General features: G+C 18.3%; 1 protein-coding gene across 9 annotated transcripts in view; it reads right to left on the reverse strand.

Moving 5' to 3' along the window:
- Nucleotides 1-853: 853 nt before the first annotated feature.
- LOC412401 (lipophorin receptor) overlaps nucleotides 854-27,975 on the reverse strand; it is an 82,388-nt gene continuing 55,266 nt past the window's right edge. For 3 of the 9 annotated variants that reach the window (XM_026440681.1, XM_026440677.1, XM_026440682.1), the window contains 10 exons: nucleotides 21,017-21,139; nucleotides 13,544-13,776; nucleotides 6,634-6,838; nucleotides 4,348-4,659; nucleotides 3,733-4,033; nucleotides 3,353-3,644; nucleotides 2,360-2,840; nucleotides 1,957-2,043; nucleotides 1,406-1,674; nucleotides 854-1,279 (listed from right to left, as the gene is read on the reverse strand). In XM_026440681.1, coding sequence (XP_026296466.1) covers nucleotides 1,235-1,279; nucleotides 1,406-1,674; nucleotides 1,957-2,043; nucleotides 2,360-2,840; nucleotides 3,353-3,644; nucleotides 3,733-4,033; nucleotides 4,348-4,659; nucleotides 6,634-6,838; nucleotides 13,544-13,776; nucleotides 21,017-21,139 — 2,348 coding nt within the window. In that variant the 3' untranslated portion in view covers nucleotides 854-1,234. Of the gene's footprint in view, nucleotides 1,280-1,405; nucleotides 1,675-1,956; nucleotides 2,044-2,359; nucleotides 2,841-3,352; nucleotides 3,645-3,732; nucleotides 4,034-4,347; nucleotides 4,660-6,633; nucleotides 6,839-13,543; nucleotides 13,777-21,016; nucleotides 21,140-23,088; nucleotides 23,209-27,975 lie in introns of all 9 variants that reach the window. The other 6 variants (XM_026440675.1, XM_026440679.1, XM_026440680.1 and 3 more) reach the window with 4 other exon arrangements.

Raw genomic sequence — 27,975 nt, forward strand, 5'->3', positions numbered from 1 at the left:
ATTTATACAAATATAATATAGACAGAATATATTTAAAAGAAATGTCTTATTATAATATAAACACTTATAAACACTATTATAAACACAGGCTTAAAAAAATAAGCCTTATATAAACACATTGTTAAAAAAAATTCTATGAACATGTTGCATTATATATCACGTAAATGACATAAAAGGAGAAATTTATATAAAAAAAAATATTTTACATATTTATATACTTAAACATTACCGTATTAATTAAGATTAATATAATAATTATTAGTAGTAGTAAATTTATAATATACTAAAGAAAAATTTTTTCAATTGATTAAGAAAATATTTTGATATAAATATTAATAAATCTGAAAATTAGTACATTTTTCTAACATAAAATATCGTACGATATATATAAAAAAACAATACAAATAATTATCAAATTAAATATTCAAAATTTTTGATAATTTATAATTAATATTACCAATAATTTTAAAAATTATTTCTATGTATTTTTTGTATTATAAACATATGTAATAATTCTAATAATATAATAATATATTTAATTAAAAAAGAAATGCGAAAAAATATATTCTTAAAAAATAAATAGTTAAACGATAACAAATTAAAGATTTTCATATATAAAATATATTCTCTCTCTCTCTCTCTCTCTCTCTCTCTCTCTCTCTCTCTCTCTCTCTCTCACTCATTTACTCACTCACTCACTCACTCACTCATTCAACACACCACACACACACACACATTCTCTCTCTCTCTCTCATATATATATAAAAATTTAAACATTGTTGCATCATGATCATAGAAATAATATTATGTTATATGTTATTACATATGAACCAAGAAAATATTAAAAATAAGATTTTATCGTATTTTATCTAATTATTCAAAAACTGATGCTTAAATGCTTATTTGATAACAATTATAATAATCAATATCAAGCATTTCTCCCTTTATGTCTTGGAGCAAATTTATATGTTGCACATACATATAATGATAATTGAATGACAAGATGCACAAGATTAAATTTATAAAGAAATAGAGACAATACAAAAAATAAACATAATCACAGCTGAGTTGGCAGGCAGATGGGCAAATACAGGCATATTATTGAACAGGTTTGCTCGACATGTGTTTCTTATTTTTTTAATATATCATTTTATGTTATTTGGTCAATATATTCAATAGCAATATTCAATTATTTCAATAGCCTGCTTAGCCCATTTCATTGACAAATTCATTCTTAAACGTAATCATTAGTTCCAGGACTCGTTAAAGGTTCTTGAGCCTATTAAAATTAAATAAAAAAATTATGCAAAATATAAATTTATTAAAGTTTGATAAATTATTAAATAAAATTATAAATGATATATATGATTTTTTAACGAAATAATACATTATACACAGTAATTACCTCTTCTCCAACTGTAGCAGTAGGGAGTGGAAATCTATTTTTTTCAAGACTAAATTGATCTTCTGTAGTTTTTCTATACACAGGATTATCAAAATTCATACTCGTTACATTACGATGAAGATAGTGCCTATAACATAATACTGCTACTAATGCGAGAAGTAATAATCCTAAGGATGTCACACCTATCACTATGCCAGCAACTAAACCAGGATCTGTTGATTCAGATGTCAAACCATTTTCCTCGTCTCCATCTATTGAATGTATCGAATCTAAAATAAATTATTTGATGAAATAAGAGAAACGAAAATATACGTAATAGTATACATAAGTAATTTTAAAAAAATTATAATTATAAAAATTTTTATTACATATATATAAAATTATTTTTAAGAACTTTAGAAAATTTAATTTAAAAAATTTATATATATCTCGCATAATAAATGAATTATATTATCATTATATATGATTATTAACATTAAATCAAAATCAAAACTTTTAGATCAAATATAATAAAACCGTATGTAAAAGAAAATTCGTGCAAATATACTTACGAATAGTTGTAGTTGTAATGTTGAAAAGTTCAAGTCTCTTGAATGGTTTATTAATTTCTTGTGTTGTAGGTACTATAGTTGTACTTACTGGATATTCCATATTCATGCAACATCGATGCAAAATAATTATAATAAATAATAACACAAGAAACATAAAATATAAATATAATAATTGTATGATTTAAAAATTAAAAAAAGAATGTTCAAAATGCAATTCAATAACAAAAAAATTTTAAACATGCTTTCTATTAATATTATATATTTATTTTTAAAGCATTGAATTCTTTTATAGCATGCAGTATTCTAATTTTGATTTTTTTTTAATTGATTTCAATCAATAGATACATATTAAATTAATGCATATAATTTATTTAAAAATAATCAACATCATAAGCCATTTTACCTTTTTCCACGCACATTAAACCATCAGATAATAATTTTAAACCATCCGGACAAGCACAACTAAGAAGAGGTGATTTAGAATTAATTCTTGGTGCTGGTAAGCATAAATGACTACAATGGCCATTTACTGCCTGACATTGATTCATTCCATCTGGTTGTCTATATGGATGATATACATGAACGACCATTGGATATTTAAGAGCTCGAAGCGACATAACAGCTTCAACTGATTGACCAGTGAATTTATTTGCTTTAAATATTGCTTCCTTGTCCCAGTCAGTCCAATAAACATAATCCTCAAATGTTGTAATACTAAAGGGATGTCTCAATACTTCCGGAGAATACAGAATTGTTCGTATACCTGTACCATCATAATTACACGATCCAATTATATACAATTTCGCATCTACCCAATATATTTTTTTGCCAATTAAGTCCAGAGTCAACCCATTAGGCCACTGTACATCATTATTAACTATCACCTGTAAATAAGTATTTTGTAATTTTATTTTTAAATCAATAATTTTATTCTTAAATCAATAATTCTAAAATTTTAATAATTTCTAAATTGTATAATTTCTAAAATTAATTTCTAAAATTGTAATTAATTATATCAAAATTGAAGAAAAAATGAATTTTTCTGAATGAAAATTATCTATAAATTTTTTCATCTATTAATACTTTTTATTCATTAATACTAATCATCTTATCTTAATAACTTATTCACAATTTCTTTATTTATTAATATTCTTTATTTATAATATTAATCATATTATTTTAATAATTTTAATTTTAAAAAATTATTTTATTGGAACAAACATGTAAAGTTAAAAATGTATTTTTGATAAAATAAAAATACTTATTAATCATTTAATATATTAATTCTTCAGATTATAATTCTGATTGAAATTGTTAAAAAGAAATTTTGCTTTTTAAGAAAATCATCTTAATAATAAATTCATTCTTTCCAATTTCAATTTTATTATATATCTACCGTTCGATGAGATCCATCCATGCCTGCTTTTTCGATACGAGCTTCGTCGCTCCAATCAGTCCAAAACATCCAACCCTCCAATGGATTCAAAGCTATTGCTCTTGGTTCTTGTATGTGATCTTGAATCAAAGTTTTTCTCATATTGCCTTCGAAATTAGCTAATTCTATAGTGTTTTTTTTAGAATCAGTCCAATAGATATGACTATATATCCAATCAACAGCTAATCCATCTGATGTTGTCAAACCATCATCAATTACAACTGTACGTTCATTTCCTTCATCTATTGGAGCTCTAGATATCAAAATATAATAAAAAATATGTATAAAACAAAAATAGAAAAAATTATAAAACTCTGAAAATATTCATTAGGATTACTTACTTATAGATTTTTTTTTCACTACTATCGCTCCAGAAAATCATACCCGTACGAAAAACGAAATCCAAGGCTGCTGCCATTTTCGTATCTTTCACTATACTTGTCATCTCCAGACGATCCAATGCTACTTTTCTTATATCATGTCTTCTAGTAAAAAGAAGACTAGCATGACCTTCTGCTGCCTTACAACGTGTATGATTGCTAGGATCCTTAAGATAACCCGCGGCACAACTACACTTAAAACTGCCTTTTTCGTTCAAACAGAATTGAGAACAAGTACCTGGTTCTAAACATTCATCTATGTCTAAAATAAAAAATATTTTATATTTTATATATATATATATATATGAAAAAAATATTTATATACGTAATATTTCTATTATTTTATTAAAATTTTATTATTATAGAAATATTTATTAATTTTACTTAAAAATGGAAAATATTTATTAATCATTCATTATATTAATCATTAATTTTTATAGTCATATAAATATATTTTTTAATAAATAATTTTAATAAATAAATAAATAATAGTGTACAAACAAATTAATAATTAATAAAAATGATTTATGATGGATATAATTTTAGTAATAATAAGAATTTTTAAAAATATTTTACCATCACAAGTTCGATTATCAATTAATCTATATCCTACACTGCAATCGCATCGAAAACCAATAGGCAAGTCGATGCAAATTTGCGAACATCCGCCATTGTTTTTTAAACATTCATTTACACCACAAAGCTTCTCGTTTTCGTCTTCCCAACCGATACAATCGCGATTCTTATTACATACACTGGAAAGAGAAATACATGATCCTTCGCTACATTCGAATTGTGTCGATGGATCGCAACCAATAGTTTTGGTTGTGCAATTTTTTTCATCGCTACCATCTGCACATTCTATTTTACCATTGCAATATAAATGACCTGAAAAATGTTTAAATTTAAATAATTAATATTTGATATTAATATTTAAATTTTATATAATTTTATATGAAATATTTTTTAATATATTATAAATAAATAATTCAATATTTAATAAAATTTAATTTTTTAATGCAGATATTATAAATTGATATTTTGATAATTTTTTTCTTTAATTAGATTGTTTTTTAGAAAATTAGATCATTTATCAATTATATAATATATCTTGAAAAAAATTTATTCAATTTATTTTTTCATATAAAATCATTCTTTCCACGATTATATCATCATCCGCAAGATACTCTATATATAATTACATTTAATATTTAACTATATTTGAAATAAAATTTTATAGTTATATATAGTATATATTTGAAATATATAATTATTTTATAATTATATTTTTAAAATTAAATGCACATAAAATAAGATAGTCTTTAGATGAAAGACGATTTATAAAACATAATCGATTTATTTTGATTTTCAATTAAAATATTAATAAATTATAAAATAATAATTAACTATATAATTAACTATTGATTTTGTTTAAAAATTAATTTAATTAAAAAATTAAAAATAATATGTAATACAAAATTAATTTATATTACATATTTTATATTATATTAAAATTATTTTACATGTAATACAAAAATTGTTATATATTATATATTATATAGAGTATTATTATTATTATTATATTCTCAAAACTTTTTATATATATTTTAAATTATAATTTATTAACATTTTACTAAAAAGTAATAATTTTTTTAGGATACATTGTAAAAACAAATAAATAAATAAATAATATAATATTCAGAAATTATATTTATATTTGTATGATGAAATATGTTTATATTTGTATGATAAATTGTGCAATTATTGAAAAAAACAAATAAATTGTCAGTCTTCGTTTTTAGATGATTTTTTTCAGTTTTTTACATGATTCAACATAAAATATTTATCTAATTTAATTTAAATGCGTCATTCTAAGTTATGTTTTCTTAAATAAAAAAAAAGAATAATGATGAAAATAATGAGAATTAGAACAATAATTTAATTGAACAATTATAACAAAAGTTATGGAATCTGAACTTAATATAAAAATTTTTATAATAGAGATAATAGATACGTTATTAAATCAGATTAATTCAATATCCAGTATCTCAATGAATATAATTCAACAAATCAGAAAATAGAATCTATTATTTTAATACTTCCTGAAAATATTAATAAAAGAAGAAGTATTAATAAAAGAAATTTTATCTATATAGCAATTAAAAAAATTTCAAACAAAAAAAGTAATAAAACATTTTAAAAAATTAAATAAATGGAAAATAGTTAATATATTTTCTAATAGAAATTTTCAGATTTTGCAATATAAATAAAATGATGATATTTCTAGAGAAAAGGATAATAAATATTAAATGGAATATAGAGAACACTATAAAATAAGATTATTGGATTTAATATTTGATTTGTAAAAAGAGTGTAAAATAGTTTGATTTTACGAAAAATATTTACAATTTTAAAATATATAAACAATGTGGAAATATTTTATATAATAATATAAAATATATAATAAAAATAATATATAATAAAATAATAATATAATAAATAAATTCTGAAAACATAAACGACAAATAGATATTTAATATATAATAAGAATATAAAAACTTTTTATTTTACTCTTTTATTAATCTGTAAATTATAATGATCCATAAATAAAATTTTTATTTATTTATTTATTTATTTATTTTTAATTTATTATATATATACATATTATATATATATATACATTATATATATATATTATATATATATTATATATATTATTATATATAAACATACATATGTATATATATATACATATTTGACATATCATTTAACATTTACATACTCCGAATTTACATATTTTATATCTATAGAATTATATAAAATTACAGAACAAAATTTTAATTAAATTCTCTTTTAAATTACCTGATATACAATTACGAATATGCTGACATTGAAATTGATCTGGTCTACATGTAAAATTGTGGCATACTTTAGGCAATTCATCAGCTCCATTGGGGCAATCCTTTTCCCTGTCGCATACCCAGCTTTCGTGTATGCACGAGAAATCATCGCCACAATCAAACTCTCCTTTTTTATTGCAATGAACATGGCGTTCTCCATTTGCATACTAAAAAGATTTCATACTAAACATTGCATACTAAAAAGAAAGTAAATTTTTTATTTTATGTAATTTTTTACATTTTATGAATTGCTTTTTTTTTCAGTTTTATTATTATATTTTTATTATTATTATTATTTTATTCTTTATTATTATTTATAAATTTTCTGATATAAAAAATCGATATAGAAAACTATAAAAACTAGAAAAACAACTATAAGAATTAATAAATGCAAAAAAGAATATTGTTTTCATAAATAAGATTACAATGATCTTTTTTCAATTTCGAAATATTTAAACAATAGTTGAAATAAAAAGAAACTCAACTGTTAAAAAATTAATTGATTAAAAAAAATGAATATAATTTTATAAATACAAATATTAAATAAAAAAAAATAAATAAATAAAAAAATATCAAAGATGAAATCATTCCATGCAAATTATTGAAATTTTTATATTAAAAAGTAACCAATAATAAATTCTGTGTCTTTATTTTTCTTTTCATTTATTTTTTTTTCATTTATTATTCATTTATTATTATTTGACTATTAATTTATTATTATTTGATTAATAATTAATGAATATAGAAAATTTAATTATAAAAATTAATTGATATAAAAATAGATATAATTTTAGAAATACACTAATATCAATAAAGATTAGATTATTTATATTGAATTATTGAATTATTAAAATTTTCAAATCTTGTTTAATTTAAATATTAAGATCTTACATTAATTTTTAGATATTTCTATTTATATTATTTTATGATTCGAATGAAAAAAATATATATATTAAGAAAAAAAAGTTAAAAGTTTGAACAATTATCCAAAAAATGGAGCTTCAAATTACAAAATAGAAAAAAATTTTTCTTTTATTACAAAAAATTCACATAGCATTATAATTTGTTCAATATTAAATTTATAGAATGTATTTATTTATGTATATATATTTAAACAAAAATACATTTATTAGTAAATACAATATTTTATATTTTTTGGTAATGATAAAAAAATACAAATAAAAAGATTTAAAATTAAAAATTTTTTTTATATCAAGTTTTTTTTTATAATTCAGGAATTAAAAATAAATAAATAAAATTTTACTAGTTACAATATACAAATATATATAGAATATTAATATATTCGTAAGACATACTTTGAATAGTCGATTCCATCAAACATAAAATTGATTACAAAAATATTGTTTAAAATTTTATTACATTACAATTTTATAAATTCATTAGATAAAGCGATGTGAAAACAAAATATAGCGGACACAGAATGATCATTTTCTATTTCCATTTTGCTTTACCTAATACAAATTAATTAATTATAACTTAATAAATACGTATTTACCAATATTTTTTTGTATATTAATTTTTATATTTCTTTTAATTTCTAGAATGAATTTTGTGTTTATATGTATAAGTTTATATGATGCGATTCGTATTTTGTATATTTGCGTGTTAATTTGGTATTGGGCGCGATTACTGTTTCGATTTTGAATTGTCTTTTTTTTTTTTGAACCGCTATGCGACGCAATATAATGAACTCAGTATAATAGAACAAAGATAAAATATGTATTGGTACCAATACATATCTGTATGTAGTCTTATTTATTTTGTTAAATATATTCTTTTTTACTGTATATTCTTTATTATTAATCAAATCATTCTACAATCTATTTTCTAATAAATTATGGTCCATTGTTTATGTTTTATTATATTGTGAATTTGATATTTGAAAAAATACTTGAAAAAATAATAAAAAGTTTACTGCTATGAAATTTTTTGATTCAGTGTAAAACAAAACTATATTACTATATTCATTGTTTTAGTGGACAAAATTATCAATTGTGGGAACGCAAATGTAAATGTAAATTTACATGATGACAAATAAATTAAAAATGTATATCAATGATTCAATTCCCAGATTTGAAACTGAACCGGATGCTGCATCATGGATTCAAAAAAGTACTAAAGCTTAAGCTTTTCTGATGAAGGATCTTGAATTAAATTAAGTAAGACATTTATTGAATTATTTTACTATGGTATAAATGAGCAAAATATATATATATACTGAGAAAAGTGATCAATCAATACAAGTATTTTTGGATCAATTTATAAATGCAAAAATGAATTCGCAAACTACATTTCAAAAATAGTTTATAGTTTAGACACAACGACTTAAAAATATAAATCTGGAACAAAAAGATCTTGTTGTCATTACAAAAATTCTATTAACAAAAAAATATAATAATGTTTGCACAACTATGATATGCTGTATTACAAGATTACAGAATAGAATATTGAGTAATTAATAGATTATAATATATTATAATATATTAATAAACGAAGAAATACTATTAAAGATACGAGACAATTCTGTGAAGGAACAGAAAAAGCCTATGCGAGAGGGCATTAAAAGAATTATATTTCGTGATTCTCATGATTCTGATATAAATAGAAATAAAAAATAACATGTTATTTTTATAGAAAACCTAGATATTGAGCTTATGATTATGAATTTAAAAAAAATATGTGGAAAAGGACAATCCTTGGTAACTCAAAAGAATGAAAAAGAAAAAAATATTAAATATTCTGATTCTGCTAAATTGTTTAACATAGAACATGTTTCTCAAATGAAAGATGAAGAATGATGAACTTAGTTTACCAATTCAGATGCTATAAAATACATGTCTTTCAGGAAAAAATTCAAAAATATAAAAATTTATATAGAAAATACATATTCTATTTTATAATAATATTATTATATAATAATATTCATGTGGGCAATGTCACATGGATAATACGTTATATGTTAAAAATAAAGGCAATAAATTGAAATAATAAATATTGAACATGTATGAAATTATACAATGGAGTGGAATATTATATGTATCGCAATTAAAGAATTTATTATCGATTGGATGTACTTCTGGAAAAGTGAGAGTTATTTTTGAAGATAATGAACAAAATGTATATTTTTATAAAAACAATTAATTGTCAAAGAAGATAAACTTAATAACAGACCATATAAATTATAATAAATTATATAAACAATAAACGGCATTTGTAGAAAAAGCAAATGTATTGATAAATTACACCAGAACAGTGACATAAAAAATTAAAAAATTAAATATAAATTTTAAAATGTTACATATAATAAATTCGAATGTACAAAATTTAAAGATCGATGGTATGATAAAAGATGATATCTTTTGTGAAGGATTTTGTTTATATGCTAAGCAACACTCAATATCTTTTCTAAAAGGACAATCTGTCAATGTCAAAATGCAGAAAAAGTATTTCATGCCGATCTATATAGGCCAACTATTGGATCGTATTATTTTTTATTATTGAAGAATGATTATGCTATGTTAATTTATTACAACAGAATTCTTAATTATTTGAAATAATTTTATGCTATAATATATAAGTGGATAGATATATTATAAAAAGATTCAAAATTGATTGAAGAAAAAAATTTTGTAATAAAATCAAAAATTATTTACTTTTAAAAAACATTGAGACAACAATATTGTGTGCACCAAAACAAATTTATCAAGAAACAGAATAGATTAATTGTTAAATTCTTAATCTATAAACTACTTATATTATGTAAATAAAAAAAGTAATCTGTATTTATGGATTAAAACTATGCAACAACTAGAACTGTTTATGTTAAAAATCGAACATTTGCAAAAATATTAGAAAAATCAATGCCGTATGAAAAATAGCGATAAACCATCTATAGCATCTTTACGAATTTTCAGAAATGATTATTATATTCATGTATAATGATTATTATACTCAAAAGATTAAAGAAGCAAGTGATACATTCAAAAAAATATTTGATGATAAGTGAGTAAAGGAAACAATATCGGTTATTTAATTTTGTTACGAAGAAATGTTATATTCGTAGAGATGTTTTTTCAATGAAAAATCTAAATGAACTTACAGAAATAATTAAGTTTAATAAGATTGATAACAAGATAAATAAAATAAATGAATAGACGTATAATGAGATTGATAAAAATAAATCGAATATTGAAGAAATATCGAATATTAAAGAAAACAAAAAATTGTTGACAGTCGATTAGAAATTCTTATCTGCTTCATAGAAGATGTTCGGTAAGTTCGGCAGAAGCTCATTCTGAAATAGTCGAAACACGCTTGTGAATCACAAACAGTAAGAAACATTAGAAGCAGAAGATTCTAATGTTAAATAGATAAATGGATAGAACCAATCAATAAAGAACTTGAATCTTTTGAAGAAAATAAAACATAAATTTTAATTCCATGACTAAGCAATGTTAATTATAAATCAGATTTTCAAAAAAAAAATAAAATAGATGAAACAATTTGTAAATACAAGATTAGATTCGCTGTTATGCACAAAAGAATGATATTCATTAGTGATTTTAAAAATTTTGATTTTCTCCAATCATATATAACACTATTAGATTAATATTATTCATCAATACTATAATGAATGAAGAAATAGAAATGATAATTCGATATGAGAACTGCATTTCTGTAATTTAAAAGAAATTATTTATATGAAACAACTAACTGATTTCGAAATGATCGTATTTATTTATTAAGAAAAAGAATATAGATTAAAACAAGCATCAAAACATGGACAATAGAAAAATCAATGAATTTATATGTGAGTACAGTTTATTACAATCTAAAATTGACGTCTATGTGTATTATTTGATTTCAGAAATTTTAATTATGTAGTATTATATTTTAATAATGATATAATCTGTGTGATAATCGTTTAAAAATGAATGATTTATTTTTAAATTTCAATATTCAAAATAAAATATTCTAAGACTCTATTTTGTTAGAATGCAAATAGAAAGAAATAAAGAAATAAAAAAAATGTTTCAAAAAATTTATGCGAAAAAAATATTAAGTAAATTTAATCATATAGACTGTTTTTCGATTGCAATATCTATCCTACAATGTTAACTTCAATAAGATTGCTGATATAAGAAGTAATATGATTTGTATGAATTCTTGCATAATTAATTTTCAAAATTTATTATTATTATGATAATGCAATTATTTATTTTTAGTTGCGAAAAAGTATAGAATAAAAAAATAGATATATTATAATTGATTAGCCCATCTATTTATAAAAACATTATGGAAGCAAAAATTTCAGAGTTTAGTATCTTAGAATAGTATTAAAGAGATATAAATATGATTTATCCGACATAAATGTATAATTTTACGATATTGGTATTAATGTATTAAATGTATTGATTTTAAGATATGAATTTTAAGATATTCATAAAGAGAAAGTTATATGTGTAAGGATGAGATTTATAAATTTGGTGTCACAAAACACGATTGTTATTTCGATCTTGTTTTATATCTTGTTTTCCTTCTTTTTGGATCATTACGTTCTGCAATGCGACATATCATGTAAATAAAATAAGCTTACAACGTTAGTGTAAAAAAATAAAGACATCGACATGATCTACATAATCTATATAACAAATTATTTTTATTTCCTTTATTAAATATATTTTTTTTTATTATATGTTTTTTATTAGTAATCAAATCATTCTATAATTTATTTCCTAATAAATCCAAAGTATAACTCACGAAATTATATATAAATAATAATAAATATATATTTATTATATATATTTATTATATATAATAATATATATAATAAATATATAATAAATATATATAGATATATATTAATATTTTATATATCTATATAAATATGATGGAAGAAATGAAATGAAATATATTAATATATAAACTTAGAATCATTGAATAAATTATTATATTTAAAATATTATTAATTAAATATTAATTTAATTTTATTTTTATATGAGATTAATTTTAACTGTTTCATATGATGCATATAGCATTTTATTAATTTTATTAATTTTAGAACTTTTTTATTAATTAAATTACATTAATTATCAGATTATTTATTTTAAATTAATTAAAAATTTTATAAATAAATTATAAATAAATTATATCTAATAATGTTCAGATTTAAATAAAATATTTTTCATATTTCATGTTTTTAAAAAATAATCTAAATAATCCAAAAAGTAAAATTAATATAAACTTTTAATAGATATATATAATAATAATAAATATAATAATAAACTTTTAATATAATAAATTATTACATATTACAAATTACATATAATAAATTATATAAATAATTTTTATAAATTTTTTTAAAAAAAGAAAAAATTTTATGTTTAAAAAATCTTATTATATTTTTAAGAATTATTTTTGAAACTATATATAACTATACATAAAAGAATCTATGTTTAAATTAAGACAATATTGTATATCATAAATTTAGTTTTATAATATCATATTACTAATAATATTAATATTATAAATAATATTTTAATATTAGAATTTTATTTATTTATTTAATATTTTATTCAATAATTATTAAGAAAATATTTAAAAAAGAATGATTATAAGACAATTTTTTTATCTATTTTAAAATTTTCAGTATTATTTATATTTAAAATTGTTTTTTTATTTGGATATTAATTAATAAAATTTAATCAATTCAAATAAAATTTAAAATAAATAAAATATATTATTATTTAAAAAAAACTTTTAATCAAAGCAAAAATCTAATGCACATCATAGTATGAGAAAAGTTTGTTATAATAACTATGTTAAAATAAAATATTTCATCTAGAATTTACCTTACATCCAATTTCGTCACGTCTATCAGGACAATCAAAGTCACCATCACATCTCCATTGAGATGTTATACAATAATTATCTGAACAGGCGAATTCCGATGGACTACAGGTAACTGGTTTGCAATCTTTTTCATCGCTGCCATCCCCACAATCATCATCACTGTCACATACCCACGTTTTCTGAATGCAATGCTTGTTTGCACAAGTAAATTCATCAGATCGACAGGTATCATCTAGAGAAGATATCTTTCATGAGAATATAAAATAAAAATTATATAAAATATAAAAACAATCATTTGTATTCAACAATCATTTATATTATTTAATATGAAAGTTAAATTTAAATATAGAATCTTAATAGAAATTTAAATAGAAATCGAAAGAAGCATTTTTAGCATTTTTTCATTAGTTTTATTAGTTTAAATATTATTTTTGAATCAAATTCTTTAGATAAAATATCTAATATTGAACTTTAACTACTTTTTGATTGCAAAGAAATTTCCTTTGAAATAATTAATTTAGTAATTTTATCTGTAATAATTTTATTTGTAATATTATCTCAATAAACTTTCTATGTTTTTTGACATTAAGAAAAGTAATCTTCGATTATTAAGTTAATTATTATTCTTAAAATATTTGACTTGAAAGAACTCTGAATAATCACAAACTTTAATGAAAATATTTATATATTTTATATATTATATTAAATATTATAACAATATTATAACAATATTACTACTATAAAATGTATGTAGTAGTAAATATATTACTATTAATAATATGTACCATATATAATATATATAATATATATAATATAATATAAATAAATATTTACATTATTATTTCCTGTATTTGTTTCATTTTTGAAAAAGTTATAATTACGATATTTTTTTATCTTATTAAATATTCTTCAAATATTTTTTTTTTTATGATATATTTTAAATCACAAACTAACTTAAAATAATAATTAACTAATTAATTTAAAGTTTAGGAATATTATTATAAATATATACATGTATAAGTACATATGTACAAGCACATATAGTACATATATTATAAATATTTAAATAACTTTTAAGTTTTGACTAATTGAAGAATTACATGTGTATATTTGAAGATACACATTCTATATAATTCTTATTCTATATAAATAAAATTCTCTAATAATAAAATTTGATATCCTACTATTTTTAATAAAATAAAATTTAATTACACGCTAATGGGAATCATTTAAAATATTTTATTCTAAAACCTTTTTTTTAATAAATTTTAAAAGAAATTCAAAATTTTTTTCTTATGAAGTAAAAAATATAATTATATGCAAATAAATTTTTTCGTATTTATCAAAATAATTTTAGAACGGAAAGAATTTAATTTTATAAAAAAATTTAATGTAAAACAGAAATATTTGTATTTTTGCAATTCATCAAGATTTCATGGTTTAAAATATTACATTTTTTAATTTAACAAAAATAATTCGAGTTTTTATCTTTGTTTCTGTAAAACTAATTTAAGATTCAATGATTTATGGGAAATTCAATGTAAATTATTAAGATGCTTCTTTCGTTTATTTTTATATATAACGTTCAACTACATTGTAGAATCTTATACAAAAGTTTTAGATCATCATTAATAATCTTTCTAAATAATTTTAAATAATATATTATTAATTATTTTCTAAACTATATTTTAATAAATAAAAAATATTTTTATATTTATTATTAAAAATATAAATATATCTTTAATTTTTATCTTGAAGATTTTTTCTGTTGTAATTTCTTTGTCATTAAAATAAACAGAATAATATTAAAATAAATCTTTGTACATAAATTTTAAAGAATACATATGAAATTATTTCAAATAAATAAAAAAAAAAAAGGATATATAATCCAATTTTAAAATATTGAAAATATGGAATAAAAAAAATTTTATATTCATTAAAAATTTATTCAACACTATTAAACGATCATGATACATAAATATATAGATGTATTAAAAGATAACATCAAAATTGAAATATCACATATCACAATATTTTCCTTATTTATAGAAAAATAGTTATATTTAGTGAATAGTTTAAACATCTAAAACTTTTGCATATCATTGTAGATACTTTCTAACATTTTCTAAAACATTTTCTAAAGAAAGAAATTAATATTTAAAAATAATATTTAAACATTGTATAATATTTAAAAAAAAACACATTACTATTTAAAAACACAAAAACGTTATAATATTTTTATTTGAACATTTATAGAATAAATATTAAAACAAAAATTCAGAATGTATTATGTATAAATACATAAATATTGATTTTTCATTCGATTATTCAATTTAATTTTTTTTTCTTTTTTTTTTTTTTTTTGTTACTGTCATATTTCATATAGACTAAATTATGGAAATATATTTATACTTTTAAGAAAATGTAAGGAAAGAATTAAATTTCTTAACATAATCATATTATTATCCTCTTGATCAACGACAAGCGAATATTATTGCTTGTTTGTTTGTTACTTATAAATTAAAGACTCAAATTGTAAGCATATGACTTTTAGTATGCGATTATTTTGATGGACGAACGAGAAATTGACTGTTTCAATACTCACACAATATTAATTATTTCCATTGAAATCAAAAAACTGTGAAATTGTCTACAATAATAAGTATGGTAATTTAAATAAAACGAAAAATAATTAAATAAAATGAAAATTTAAATTTTCATTATTTTCAACTCTTTGTGATTTTTTGGTATGAAATTTTTTGTTTTTAAAAATAATTTTTGAAAATAATTTTTATAATTCAAATTTTATAATTTATTTTAAATTTTTTACTATTCCATTTTATTATCCCACTTAATATTTAGTGAACAGTGTTCGATACTTTACTTAAATAGTTCATAATTCATAAGTTAGTTTCAAATATTATTTTGAATATATATTTATGTTCTTATAATCGATAATATATTTAAGAAGGATTAAAATTAAAAATGAAATAAAATTTCAAATGGAATAGAATGTCATATCTAAAATATCGATTTATGTATATATATATATCAATATTTAGATATGTATACATAATATATATATATACATAATATATATATATATATATGTAAAATCTTGAAAGATTAATTTTTTTATGATTATATATTTTACATTATGTTACATATTATAAAATTTTTTAATTTCAAAATCAATATTTTTTCAATAATATTTTCAATAAATATTTCAATAAATATTGAAAATATTGAAAAAATTTATTCTTGTTACTTTACAATTTTTTTAACTTCTCTTATCATTGATAATTAATTATATATGTAGTAATTATTTTAACAATTAAGTAAACATTACTTAATTAAATAATTATTTTGACACAAAGAATTGATAATAATATTTTTCATAGATTATTAAAAAAAATGAAAAAAAAAAAATAATAAAGAGAAATAACTACGGATATGTACAAATATAAACATACCAATCAAAAATATAAGAATAAAAATTATAACAAACAAAAATTAATGACATAGTTCGAAAAATCTTGGAAATATATTGTTCGTACAACATAGCTACGAAAATTTAGTTATTTAAATTTTTTCAGAAAAACCAATTGCTTTTCAGAAAGAAAAAAATTTTTGATAATAAATTTGTTCCGGTATGATTCAATGTTATTCTATGATAAAAGAAATTATATATTTACATAATTTGCTTTTGCAAAATATCTTGAATTTTTTCGACAAATCTCTTGAGATCTCTCAAATAATAGAAGAAAAGAATAAATATAAAATATAATATACATATAAAATTATGGTATTTATAAAATATTATTTTATTTAAATTTTTTAACTTCTTTTCTTTTAAATTACTATTAGTAATAATTAATTATAATTATATATATAATTATATATAATACAAATATAATAATTAATTATAATTATATATATATAATATACATATAATACAAATTATTATTATAATAGCAATTTAATTATAATTATTAATTACAATTATTATAATTAATTAATTCTTTTCTTTTTTCATATAATCTTTATCTTTCTTTTTTAATTTAACATTTTGTTATGAAAATATTTTATGAAAATAAATTTGTTAAACTTGTACAATTTTTCTTATAATATAAAATTATTTATAGTTTCCTTTATGAATTTTCATTAACAAAGAAATTGAAACTTTAATAATATCTTACTATTTTATTTATTGCAATTAGTATTTTTGAAATAAAAAAAAAGAAAAAAAATGTTGAAATGTAATTGAAAAAGTGAAAAGAAAATAGCATTATTTAAGATTCAATATGTTAAAGGAGATTAATTAGAAAAGAATGATTCTCATAATGATAATAATTACATTTAGAATAATAAAAAAACAATGAAAGTGCCGCAATATCTGATTTATCTGATTGTGAAATTTACATGCGACAATTATTAATTAGAAAAAAGCATTCAACATGCAATGATTATGGAAGCATATGGAATTCTATATTAATCATTAAAATACAAAAGTTAAATAGCAATGACATCTCAATTATTTCGCTTCTGTTTTCATGCACTTCGGAAATTTTATTTATCTTTTTTTTAATTTTTTTTTGATTCAATATTTACAAATTTATCATTCTTAAAAAATTTATAATAATTAGAAAATCACAAAATAATATTAATTTCTTTAAAAAGAATTTTTAAAAATATATATATTTGTTTTATAAACCATATTAATTGCTTATTTATAAAAAATCAAATATATAAATCCAAATATTCATCATAAATTGTATATACTGTATATAATATACTGTAATATAATTGTATATAAATGTATATAATAATTTCAACAATTGTAAACTTTTCGTTATTTCTGAATAAATAGAGATTTTTCAAATATTAATTTATTCTAGAAATATTTAAAATTTTAATAAATGAAGATATAGAATAGAAAAATTATAGAATAGAAATAAAAAAATATGTAATAATAAATTATTAAGCATGAAAAAATTAAATACATCTATCTTATAAAATAATAGGAAAAAGTAAAAATAACAATTTGATAAATAAATTATTGTATTATATTATAGATATTATATTATAGATATATTTAATAAATTAAGTTATATTTAATTAAAAAAAATTATAAATTATTGTTTATTATCTACAATTGATTATTATTTATTATCTACAATTTAATATTTATTTATTTATAGTATTTATAGTACTTATCTATAATATACAAATTATTAAAAAAATAATTTTTCTAAACATTTTTCTATTACTGTATATTTTATTTAATTTTTTATTTATATATAAGCATTTTTTATAATAGAATATTAAGAATATGAATATTCACTAACATAAATCTAATAGAATTTATTTTTTCAAGTAGCAAAAAATAAAATAAAAAAAATAGAACAAAAATAATAAAAATTTTCTAATTTGACAAAAATTGCCTAGAATAAAAAAGGAAAACATGCTCATCATAAATTCTGTCATACATATTTTAACCCTTGATTGAATAAAATATACATTATTATATATAAACTGAGATCAATTTGATGAAATAAATTTGCAAAGTATGAATTTTAATTGAAACATGTAATATTATATTAATATCAGTTTAATTTATTTAAAAAATTTCGAAAATATTTAAATTTACTTTTAGCTTTTTCTTACATATATTACATACTTTATAGTTTAATACATAAAATAAATTTAACACATTAAATTAATATTACAAATCAAAAATAAAATATCAAAGCGAAAAATTTCGTTCAAGCCAAATATATTATATATTATATCTTAAAAATATATTAGGTTGTTTTAACTCGTTTTAGTTATAATCAATCATGGGTTAAAGAACTTAACACATTGATTGCCAATTTTATTTACTTAGTTTAAAATCATTTTATAATAAATAACATACTTTAGAATCATTTATTTCCGATCTTGTATTTCACTCATAAAATGCGGGCTAATGTTAATATGCGGGTTGATTATACGATATAATATTAAATTACGATATGAAATTATTTTATCCGTGATATATTTAATTATTAGATAAATAAAACATTTAGCACTGATTATTTGATTATTATTAATTGATAATTGTTAGATTAAAATATTAGATTATAAAATATTTTCTATGATTAAATGGCAATATTTGATATTTTTAATTTTTATAATTATTAATAAATATTTAATGATATTTAATATTCATTAATAAATTTCATTATTTATAAGTTTTGTTAAAAAATATTTATATTATATTATTATATGTTATTATTATTATTATTATTATATAATATTATTATTATTATTATACTTAATAAGATTATTTTTTAATTAATAAATTTAATTATAACTTTTAAAAAACATTATACAATCTTTAAAATACTTTAAAATGTTTTAAATCACAAAGATAAAACACTTCATATTAAATTTCATTTCATTTTAAATTTCAAATTAAAAATTAAATTGTGTATGCGTGCGCGCACATATGTTTTATTATTGTATTTATTGTATTTATTATTATTATTGTATTATTACTGTATTTATTTCTTATACTTTATATGATCCTGAAAATATTTCATTTAACAATCGAATAGAATGCAAAATATAAATATATAGAGAAAAATAATAATAAAAATGGAAATAATAATACTAGCAATAAATTTATTATTTATATGCAATATAACATAATATTTTATTATAAACACATGAAATATTTTTGAAATATTTGCGATATATTATTATAGTTAATTTATAATAGAAAATAATAAATTTATATTTTTCGCCATAAAAAAATCTTAAATTTCAATATCTATAATTAAATTGGAAATATTATTTAATTAAAAATTTTAATTAATCTTAATTTAAGAATACTTCATTTCAATTTTATATATTTTTTTGTATTTTATATAATGAAGATTATTAATGATACTTATTTTTATTGTATTTGTAAAAAAAAAAAATAATTCAAGTTGCAGAGACTTAAATAGAAATATATGAATTAGTTATATTTTCAAATAATAAAAAAAAAATTTTCTTTTATTTTTTTCATGTTTCTTGCTATTTAATTAATATCATTAAAATATCAATAATTTCATAGATTATTTTAGATTCATTTATATATATCTAATCTTTATTATTGACATTCTTTATTACATATACTTATTTATGCAATTTTTTATTTAATAATAATTAATATTTCCATTTTTAAATGATTTTTAAATAAGAATTAATTATTATTTTATCATTTCATCATTATCATTTCATTTCTATTAAGATTTAAAAATTTCTAAGAAATTTTTTGAAAGATTTTTTTTAAGATTTAAAAAAAAATGGTATAATATAAAAAAAAATGAAATTTAAAACAATAATTCAAACAACAAATAATTGGCAATCAATATGTAAAGAGACAAAGGAAAAAATGTTATATGAATAAGCATAAGTAAAATAACCCCCGTGCAGAATCTTACTACACTCAGCCTCGTCTGAATCGTCCGAACAGTCTCGATGGCCGTCGCACATCCATGCGAGTGCCACACACTCGCCATTCCCAGAGTGACACGTGAACTGATCCGCCGTGCAATTCTTCATCCCTATAAGATAACAATTGATTGGATCTCGTTTTTCATTTTGTAACAAGGTGCCAACCATACCAGTCATGGTTAGAGATCCCGTGTTGCTTTTTGTTGTACGTATGTACAATTTGACGAGCTTTATTTTTTGTTAACTGTATGTACATTCTCAAAAATTGTTTCAAGAATTTACAAATTGCATCCTGAGATCAATTACATATTAAATATATAGGAAAAATTTTTTTACGTAATTTAAATACATTCTAATATTTTTATACATAATTTATGAAATAAAATCATATTTTGAGAAATTTTATCTTCATTCTTTAATCTGATAAATGCATAACTAAAACATATAATTGAACTTAAGTTTCATTATTTTATGTTAATAATTAATATTTCAATAGTCAAGTTTTATTATTAAGATTGTTTTATTTTCATATTATTAAGATATTTAATAGTATCAAACAAAAAAATATTGTACATAAACAAAATATTTTTCACAAAATATTAAAAAAACATTTCATAAAACATTAAAAACATACAGGAAAATTTTAAAATAAAGTAAAAAATATTAAATATACACATACATATATATATATATATATATATATATATATAAAACATAGATTTACAAATTTGTTTGTTTAATCAATTTAATTTATTTATTTAAAGAAATATTAAGAAAATAAAAAGAAAGACTACAATATGAAATAATGAATAAATAATAATTATTAATAACGAGAATAAAAAATAAAATATTTCTGAAACAATGAGTTGATATATATTGAAACAAACAATTTTTTAAAAAACAAATTTGATTAAATAATATATAAATAGAAAAATTATAAATTAGAAAAATAAAATTTTGTTATAAATTGTATGAATAATTATTTTGTGATATCTATAATTTATCTTATTTATATTATTTATTTTTATATTATCTTAATTTAAATTTTATATATATATATAAATTATATAATGATATATATAATTTATCAGATTCCTTTATTAAAATTGACATTCTTTTTTTATATCTATATCTATCTTTCTTTTATATTTATATTTATAGATTATTTTTTATCAAAATTTAAATTTATAAGTTTTACATTCTTCTTAAATTAATTTAATTATCTTAATGCACATATCACTTTTTTTTTTTGCTATTCTCATATAATAACATTCGCTTCTTTTTTTAAATTTTATCGTTTATAATTTTATCGAATATCATTTATGATGATATATTTCTATTAAATTAGATTACATGAAATTATATTAAATTACAATTCAAAAATAATATATGTATATATTTGTTTATATTAAAATTGAAGAAAACCGAATAAAGTAAAATAATTTTAATTTGAAAACATATAAAAATTTTATCTTTTTTATCTATTTAATTATCTACATATTATATTAGTTTAATATAATATTTTTTGAATATTGAATAATTTTGAATATAGCATTTTTATTTTTTTAAAATCAATATATTCAAAAATTCACGATTCTTCACTATAAATCAGCGAGATATTAAAACAAAATAGAGTGAAAACATGTCTAAAAATTAGAATGGAAGCATTTCATTTATTAAGCTTATATTAAATTTAATAAAAACATACAATTAGCAGTAGTACTAAAAAAATATATGGTTAAGAAAAAAATTTACAAATTCTATGGTAAAACTTCGAAATACAGAATTTAAAATTGTTATTTACTTTTTCTAACAATTTTATTTTCTTTCAATATTCTAATCACGATTTTGCTTTAATAGAAAAAAAAACTCAATAATTTGAAGGATGCAATTTACGATTTCAAAACCGAGTTCCAAGATTCTCTTTCCTTTTTTTCTTCTAATGTGAATAATTCCTCCTTATCATGTGTGTTCCGTAGTTTTTTCTTTTTTTCATTCTTTTTCTCTTTAGTTCCTTGTTGATTTCAACAATCAACTTTAGGACTTATCGATAACTTACTGCCACAATTTTTCTCGTCCATCCCATCTGTGCAGTCACGATGAAAATCACAGAGCCAATTTTTCGGTATGCAGTCTCCTAGGCTGCACTCGAACTCCGTTTCACTGCATGATTCCGATCCTTTCGATAGCAATCGCTTTATCATTTTTCATTCGATAACAATTCGAGACATGCCACGCTCGAATAAACCAAATAAACCAAAGTTCGCAAAAGATTTATCAATGAGACAAATTTATTATATAATGCATCGCGATATTAAACTAAGATTCGAATAATCCTGTTTATAAGTTTTTGGGAAAAATATCATTTTTTCATAATTTTTCTTTTTATTTTCATTCTTTCTTTTTTTAAGGAAAGATTATTTTGTATCTTTTCTTTTTTATATCTTTTTTAATTTTTTTTTTTTCAGATTAATGAAATTTTTGTTTAATTAATTTTGATGTAATATGTGATGATATTTGTAGCACACTTTGGCAATTCAAATAACATGAAAAAAAAATAAATAAAAATATCATTATTATTTTTCAATAATATGATTTCAGATATCAGATTGTACGAAAACCTTATAGTATATAAACGATGCATGAAATATTTTTCCAATAATGTTTTTGTAATAAAATTTTTTTTTTACTATTAAATATTAATATATACTTTGTATGAAATATTAGTTCTCTATTCATTTTTTGACATATTTTTTTTTGAATTTTTAAACATAAAATTATTTAAAATATCTAGATTGATCGAAAAATATTTTATTTTTTCAATTTTTAAGAAATTTATTAATTATTTTATTATCAATAAAAAAAACAAAAAAAATGAAAATAAACTATAGATATAAATAATGATGATTCATTTATTTTGGCGGAAATTATAAAAATTTCATAAAAAATAAAATGCGTGACACATATCTTGAAATAAGAAAAATCAATGAATTTTCTAAGAATATTTAGTGATACACACATACATACATACATACATACATACATACATACATACATATATATATATATATATATATATATATATAAAAAGAGAGAGAGAGAGATTCAATTTCTCGAATTTTTAAATAATAAATATTAATTACTATTCATCATTAAATAATAATAAATAAAGATATAATATCCATATAATATCAATCATGAATAAATAATATTAGGAGACAAAAGAAACAATGAGGATTCCAAATATAAAATTTTAATTTCGAGAATTTATTGATTTTCAAGATATTAAAATAAAAATAATAAGAAACTTTTAATATTATACATTGAAGCATATATAGACATTACTAATTAAATAATATCTAAAAATTTATTAAAACAAGCATATTTTTTATAATATAAAAATATAATATAATTTTAATATAATATATAATATATATAATATATATTTTATAATAGTCGAAATAATAATAATATTAAATCGAACAATTAAAAGTTTTCCATTAATATTTTGTAAATTAATAAATTTTCAAAATTAAAATTTTATATTTATATTTAGAAATTTTTTCCTTCTAAATGTTATGCTATTTCTTATTGATGTTATATAGAATTATAATCTAATTATATTTTTAGAAATTAATTAAAAAAATTAATTTTTAATTTCTACATTTTTTGAAATTAATTATTTTTTTTTATTAATTATTTTTAAAAAAAAAGTAGAAGTTTTTCTTTGAAAATAATTTTTTGGATTTTCTTAATAATAATTTATTTTCATGAAAATTTATTTATTTATAAAATTATAAGATCAAGAGGTTAATAATAATAATGTTAATAATATTCTATAACAATCAATTTGTATGTTATAAATTTACGATGTGTCACTATAATTTCATTCTCTTATCAATACGGTTTAACAAAAATTATTTCTTCGTTTAATGACTGTTTATCGAAAGGCACATAAGCATGTTTAATATTGATTCATTTGATTCTTAATCATTAATAAATACTTCATATTGAATATCATTCAAGAAAAAATTATTACCAGTGCTAAATTTTTAAATCAATGCTAAAATTCTAAAAATATGCATAAGATATATATAAAATTTTTTCTCAAAAGTCTATAAGCTGATTGATTTATTATATTTTTATATATAATTGTTATAGCCAATTACAGAAATTATATTACAAAAAAAAAATAAAAATAATAGAATAAAATAATAGAATAAGAAGCAACAATATGAATATCAAATAAATAAAGTTCCATTTTATATGATACAATTATTATATAAGCTCAAATGATATAATTCTTATTATTGTTGCTAATTTATCTAAGCAATTTTTCATGTCATTAGTTATCGCGTTATATTTCTTGTTCACTGTTACAAAGTCAATATGATTTCGCTTGCAATTTCAAAACGAGATTAATATGACTTTACGTCATTAGCAAATTAAGAAATTTTACATGTAGCAAATTTGATACATTTGCCGTATTAGAAGATTTATAAATTCTATAAAAGAAATAATGATTTAAATGTACAATATACAATTTTATGGATATATTATATCTATTATTATTAGTTCCAATCTATTCGTGGAATTATGATATATAGTAATAAAATTGATTTATTATAAAATTCATTAACAAAGTTCTATTTTAAACAGATCAAAAATAAAATTCGTATACTAAAGAAAGTTTACATTATCACTGAATAGATTTACGAGATTCTATTAATTCGAGATTACAAAATTCAAATGCATTTAAATAATTCAATAATTCAAATAGTTCTAATAGTTCAATAGGTAAAAACATTCTCCAATTCAAGAGTTCAAACGCGTTTTAATAATTCAATAGTTCAAATTGTTCTAATAAGTTCAATAGATTCTAATTTTTCCTCGAATTTTATCAAATAAAATATCTTTCCATGCTCATGTCATGAGATCACGGATCTTTCAATGGCATATTGATACCATGGTTCAGTTCCTTGATTAAGCATCACTTCCTAATTTAAGAAAAATTCTTAACATTAAATTAAAGGATTATGCCACTCATAGAGCCCGCTTTTCCGGAAAATTGATCCATAAATATTTATAATAATTTTTCTTAATAAAATGATACTAATTGCCATTGAAATATATATGGCTGAAAAATGTCATTTTAAGTCATACCCCAGCTATACTGAAGTTTTCTAAAAAAATATACAATTCCAAGTCTTTTAAATTCTTCTTTTAAAAACGACATTATTCTTATAAAACATCATTTTGTATCATTTGATCAATATTTTAACAATTTAACAATATAATATAGTATGATATAATATAATATAATATAGTATAATATAATATAATATAATATAGTATGATATAATATAATATAATATAGTATGATATAATATAATATAATATAGTATGATATAATATAATATAATATAGTATGATATAATATAATATAATATAGTATGATATAATATAATATAATATAGTATGATATAATATAATATAATATAGTATGATATAATATAATATAATATAGTATGATATAATATAATATAATATAATATAATATAATATAATATAATATAATATAATATAATATAATATAATATAATATAATATAATATAATATAATATAATATAATATAATATAATATAATATAATATGTATGTATTATATTCCGTAATATAAAACTAAATTTCACAATTTTTAATTGCTTCGAGCTTTGTAATTTTTAAAAATATTTTATGTAGAATATTATTTCTGAAGAAAATTATTAAAAAAATGTTTTAAAACTTGTACAAAATAGGTTTTAATAATAATGTCATATTTATATTAGAATTAATACGAACGGATCTTCTGTCCTTGTGTCATTATGAATACTTTTTTTTGTTATTTTTCATTTATATGCAATATAAATATTTGATATTTATAAAATATAATACGTAATAATATACGTACATTTAATATAATATAAAATATATATAAATATAAAAATAATACAATTTTTCAAAAAAATTTTATTCCTATTTTCGATTTAATTCGATTTAATCTAGATATATTTATATCTTATTTATTATGTATTGATATCATTAAAATATAATAATGTAATTATAAAATAATAAATATTTAAATGCATTTTTGAGCAAAAGTATAAATAAAAATAGAGAAAATTGTGAGAAATTGAAGAAAATTAAGATTTAATAAAAAAAATCTATATTTTTAATATTAAATTTTTAATATTAAAATTAAAATTTTTAATATTAAAATTTATTACAGTAATATAACACACAAATTTTAAAATTAATAATAAAATTTTTGAAACAAATACTTATCTTGTATAGTATGAATTTAGACAAATATTTGGCTTATTACATAGTAATTATAATTTTCTGATTTTATTATTTATTATAATATTATTCTAATATTATTTCAATTTTAATTGTGAAAATAATTTTATTGCGACTAATGAAATTTAATTGTGAAAAATTATGTGAGAAATTATTCTCAATAAATATCTTTTTTTTTTTATTTAACATAAATATAATTTTGTTTTTTAAATATTGCTTTATTCTAAATTTATATTTGGAAATATTTTATTTATTTAAATATGATTATATGAAATTAAAATTTTTTAATTGATTTTTTTTTAATTTATATAGAAACAGAAAAATATAAAATAAATATGCAAATTAATTTTAATTAAACGAAATATAATATATTAATATAAAATTCAAAGTCAAAAAATAGAATATAACGATAAAACATTTGAAATAATTAAATTATAAATATAAAATTTATTTAATAATCTTTATTTTTTATTTCTTTTGGAATTCAAAAAAAAAAAATACATAAGAAGCGACAATGAAAAAAGATAAAATATCAATTATAACATATCATAGTCCTTAGAATTACAAACAAAAATTATTAATTATAAATTTTTTTTCATGATTTTAA

Source organism: Apis mellifera, linkage group LG5, assembly GCF_003254395.2.
Source record: "Apis mellifera strain DH4 linkage group LG5, Amel_HAv3.1, whole genome shotgun sequence".
NCBI classification, from domain to species: domain Eukaryota; kingdom Metazoa; phylum Arthropoda; class Insecta; order Hymenoptera; family Apidae; genus Apis; species Apis mellifera.